The sequence below is a fragment of the Condylura cristata genome, unplaced genomic scaffold, assembly GCF_000260355.1.
Source record: "Condylura cristata isolate star-nosed mole 26May11 unplaced genomic scaffold, ConCri1.0 scaffold00045, whole genome shotgun sequence".
Classification (NCBI taxonomy): Eukaryota; Metazoa; Chordata; class Mammalia; order Eulipotyphla; family Talpidae; genus Condylura; species Condylura cristata.
In genome coordinates, this window is record NW_004567146.1 from 2,757,311 (window position 1) to 2,761,612 (window position 4,302).

The window sequence follows — 4,302 nt, forward strand, 5'->3', positions numbered from 1 at the left end:
CACATGGCATCTCCCTGAGGCCAGTGTCAGCCCCTGGGCAGAGTGTCCCTTGGGTGGGAGGACAGCAGGGCCTGTCAGCCTGGTCCTCAGTGTCAGGGCGGCCAGGGTGTATGTGACAGGGTCCTCTAAGGAGGCGGCTGAGCCCTGGGTACACCTGTATTTCACATCATAGCACCTCAGTAGCACAGACAGGCCTACCTGGTGTGGGTCACTTTGGCATCACCCACAAAGGGGAACATGGAGTTTCTCTAGTCAGCCCAAGGAAACTCTTTAGAACAAATAGTGCCTGATTACTTGGCAGGTCTCAGGAAGAGGTGACTGTCTTGCTGATTAAGTGGAACCTGTAACAGGGAGCCTTGGGATGGGAGTGGGGTCCTTTCCTAAGGGGCAGTGTCTCCTCTCCTTTCCCAGGTGGCCCCCAGGGAAGCGAGGCCACCATGGCTCTGAAGACCCTCGTCCTGTCCTCCCTGCTGGCCCTGGGGCTGCTGGTGATTGTGGGGACCCAGCCTCCTGCTGCCCAGAGGTTCCAGCAAAGACACTTGGATTCCCGCAGCGGCCCTTTACCCTCCAACTACTGTAACAAGATCATGAAACAACGGAAACTTTTAAAAAGGAACTTCAACACCTTTGTGCATGAGTCCCTTGAGGCTGTCCAGGCTGTCTGCCATGAGAGAACCTTCTGCTGCTCCAATGGACAGAATAACTGCCACATGAGTAGACATAGAATGAACATCACATACTGTAATCTGAGTGGCAGGAACCCCCCTAAATACCAGACCATCAACAGAATGAAATACATCATCATTGCCTGCGACAGGAACCAGACTTGGCCAGTCTACTTTGATGGTTCCATGTAGATCTCCAGCTTGGCTGGAAAGAGAAGCCACCCCCCACTTCTGTACTGGTGCATGTGGCCCCTACTCTCCAGCTCTTCCCTCTTCACCCTGAAGGAAAGCTCAAGCTGGCTTCTGGCCTTCTCACCCAGCATCATGGTCTGAGGCTTGTACTGGCGGCCTTGGGGTGTGAGACACAGCTTATGTGTTCCCAACCTGCTCACTGCTTCTTTCAATAAAACTCACTTGCAACCTGAAGATGCCCCATCTGTGATGTCTGTGTCTTGCTTCTCTGCAGGGGGTGAGACCTGGGATCTGGGCGCCCTGTGAGCAACATGGGGAGGAATCAGGTACTTGCTCCTCTGGCTGAGCCCTCAGAGACCTCAGAGTCTCCTTCCCTACAGAGCTTTAAATGAAAGTTGACTTTTTTTTTTTAAAGATTTATTTATTTATTCATACAGAACTGAGGTACAGGCCAGAGATGCGGAGGGTGAGAGGATTCACCAGAGACAGAGCGGGAGCAGAACAGGCAGATCAACGAAGTACACTGCTGAGGGGAGCAGGGGGTGGGTCAGGAGAGGTCTGCCACACCATGTGGTCACCTCCGGGGCAGGCGGGAATTGAACTCATGCAGAAGTGGTTTAAGCTTCTCAGTGCTGTGCTTTAACCCGCTGCGCCACCAGGGAGGGCCCGAAAGTTGACTTTTTTTAAAAAAAGATTTATTTATTTATGCATATAGAACTGGGGTACAGACCAGAGGTGCAGGGGCAGTGAGAGGATTCACCAGAGACAGAGTGGGGAGCAGAACAGGCAGATCGACAAAGTACACTGCTGAGGGGAGCAGCGGGCGGGTCAGGAGAGGTCTGCCACACCATGTGGTCACCTCCGGGGCAGGCGGGAATTGAACTCATGCAGAAGTGGTTTAAGCTTCTCAGTGCTGTGCTTTAACCCGCTGCGCCACCGGGGACAGCCGTAAGTTGAGTTATTTTTTTAAAAAAAAAGATTTATGTATTTATACATATAGAATGGGATACAGGCCAGAGGTGTGGTGAAATGAAAGGATTCACCAGAGACAGAGTGGGGAGCAGAACAGGCTGACTGATGAAGTACACTGCTGAGGGGAGCACTGAGTGGTCAGGAGAGGTCTGCTGTGCCTGTGGGTCAGCTCTGGGGCTGGGGATTGAACTCCTGATAAAGTAGCTGCCGTTAGCTTCACAGTGCTACACTTTAAGCCGTTGCACCATCAGATAGGGCCCAAAAGGTGAAATTTTAATTGTGGGCTGTTTCAGATAGAAGTGAATTGTGGAACTGGATTTGTAGACAGGGGTTGTAGTTGGTACCTCATATCTAGAGAGGGGTAACCCTGTGCGGAAAATCAAACGTGGTGTTGCAAACCAATATTATCTCATTAAAATAATATTAAAACAATATTAAAACTTTTAAATGAGATACATTCTGAGATGTGGTGCATGAAAGAACGGCAGAGAGCATGGAGCCCATTCCCATGGCTGTGACAGTATACCCTTCAACCCCTGTCAGGCAAGTGTCATCCTGGACACAGGTACTCATTGCCTTCCTGTTTCTAGCAGATCAGTCTCCATTTTCTTCCCTTTAGATTTTTCTGTCCTACCCACACTCCCTGCCCCCTGAAATAAAAAGTAAGACATAATAATTTGTTCAGTTGTTTTGAGTTTTAAGAGCAAAAAATCACGCTGCTATTCAGAATTTTTTCTCACTCAATAATTAAATTTTGCCTACAAAGGGCACTACCGCTTCTGTTGAGAAAGTGCGTATTACATGACCTGTTAAACTCCTCCTCCAAGGAGCTTTCATGGCTAACACAGAACTGAATACAACAGTCAACTGCACCCCCTGGCCCCTCACCTATGGCAGAGTGACATGCCTGGGCCTAACAATTTATGCCTACTGCAAAGAGAAATTGGTTTGAAAACACAAGAAATGACATAAAATATATATAAGTAAAAGACAAATAATAAAAACACAACAGTCATATTTTATGAAATGCCTCACTAGTTATCCATAAAAATGTCAAATCATATAAGCAAGGACATTTGGGAAATTGTCACAGCTGAGAGGAGCTAAAGTGTCAGGACAACTCAGGATGAAGTGGTTTGCTGGACAGAGCCTGGCACAGGAAGACACACTGACCCCCAGGAAACCTGACCACAGTGCGGGTTTGGTGGGTGACACAATAATAAACAGCCCTGAACCCCCAGCCTCGCTCTACCTGGAGATGGACACTCGGGATCCCCATGGGCACCTTGGACAGAAGCGCAGCTGGGCCTGGGGGCATAGTCCAGATGTGGAGTAGCAGCTGCTGGGCTGAGGTGTAGCCAGGCTTGAGGGGCTTCCCCACGGCAGCCTTTCTCTGTGACACTGGCTGGGTGTCCCACTTTTACTCAATTCTGTCACCTCTACCTGGAGCGGAACAGGCAGACTGAAGAAGTACACTGCTGAGGGGGGCAGCAGGTGGGTCACCCCTCTATCTTGTTCTCCTTCACTGTCACAGGTCTCCCGTCCTCCCGACATGGTGATACCAGGTATGTGAGGGGCTTCCCCACGGCAGCCTTTCTCTGTGACACTGGCTGGGTGTCCCACTGTTTACTCAATTCTGTCACCTCTACCTGGAGGGAAGAATATGATGCCGTGAGATAGGTTCTCTATCTGATCTCCACAAGGGTTTAGGGGTTTTGTTCAATCTTTAGTTCCTCTATATAACTCTTACCCGCAGGTCAAGTTGTAATGCAGCTAAATGCCTCAAGGTCATTTTCAAGCCCCGAGTGATGGTAAAGGGTGGGCAGGAAGTGGCCAGGACCGGGTCACCTAGACTAAAGTAGAGGCTTCCTCCTCTGCTTTCTCTGGACTGAACCCCTGAGGCTCCTCCCACTCTTCCTGAGCCACACCTCTTGTAGTCTCTATAAGTCTGCACCTTAGAGACCCTGAATTGCAGAAACTGGCCTCCTCTCTCTCCCAGAGATCAAGCTAGACGCCCAGGTGAGTGCCCACCGGGGGTCTCTGAGCTGCTTCTGTTGAAGGTGGAGAGGAAGAGCAGGAGGGGAGAGGCCAGCGCTGAGGCAGCTTGGGCCAGGCAGAGCCGGGCGGGTAGAGCTGGCAGCTGCAAAGGGACCCTATGGGGCTGGACAGGAGCAGCCCTGGGTGGGAGGGCGAGCATCTCCCTGGGGAGCACATGGCGTCTCCCTGAGGCCAGTGTCAGCCCCTGGGCAGAGTGTCCCTTGGGCAGGGGACAGCAGGGCCCGTCAGCCTGGTCCTCAGTGTCAAGGCAGCCAGGGTGTATGTGACAGGGTCCTCTAAGAAGGCGGCTGAGCCCTGGGTTCATCTGTATTTCACATCACAGCACCTCAGTAGCACAGACAGGCCTGCCTGGTGTGGGTCACTTTGGTGTCACCCACAAGGGGAACATGGAGTTTCTCTAGTCAGCAGGAGTAAA

At 51.2% G+C, this 4,302-nt stretch overlaps 2 protein-coding genes across 2 annotated transcripts in view; both read left to right on the forward strand.

Moving 5' to 3' along the window:
• Nucleotides 1-437: 437 nt before the first annotated feature.
• Nucleotides 438-857, forward strand: LOC101619340 (ribonuclease pancreatic-like). The gene has a single exon (XM_004694545.1). The coding sequence runs from the start codon at nt 438-440 to the stop codon at nt 855-857; it is 420 nt and encodes a 139-aa protein (XP_004694602.1).
• Nucleotides 858-3,381: 2,524 nt separating this feature from the next.
• Nucleotides 3,382-4,302, forward strand: part of LOC101619572 (ribonuclease pancreatic-like) — a 6,360-nt gene continuing 5,439 nt past the window's right edge. The window contains exon 1 of the mRNA XM_004694546.2: nt 3,382-3,394. Coding sequence (XP_004694603.2) covers nt 3,382-3,394 — 13 coding nt within the window. The remainder of the gene's footprint in view (nt 3,395-4,302) is intronic.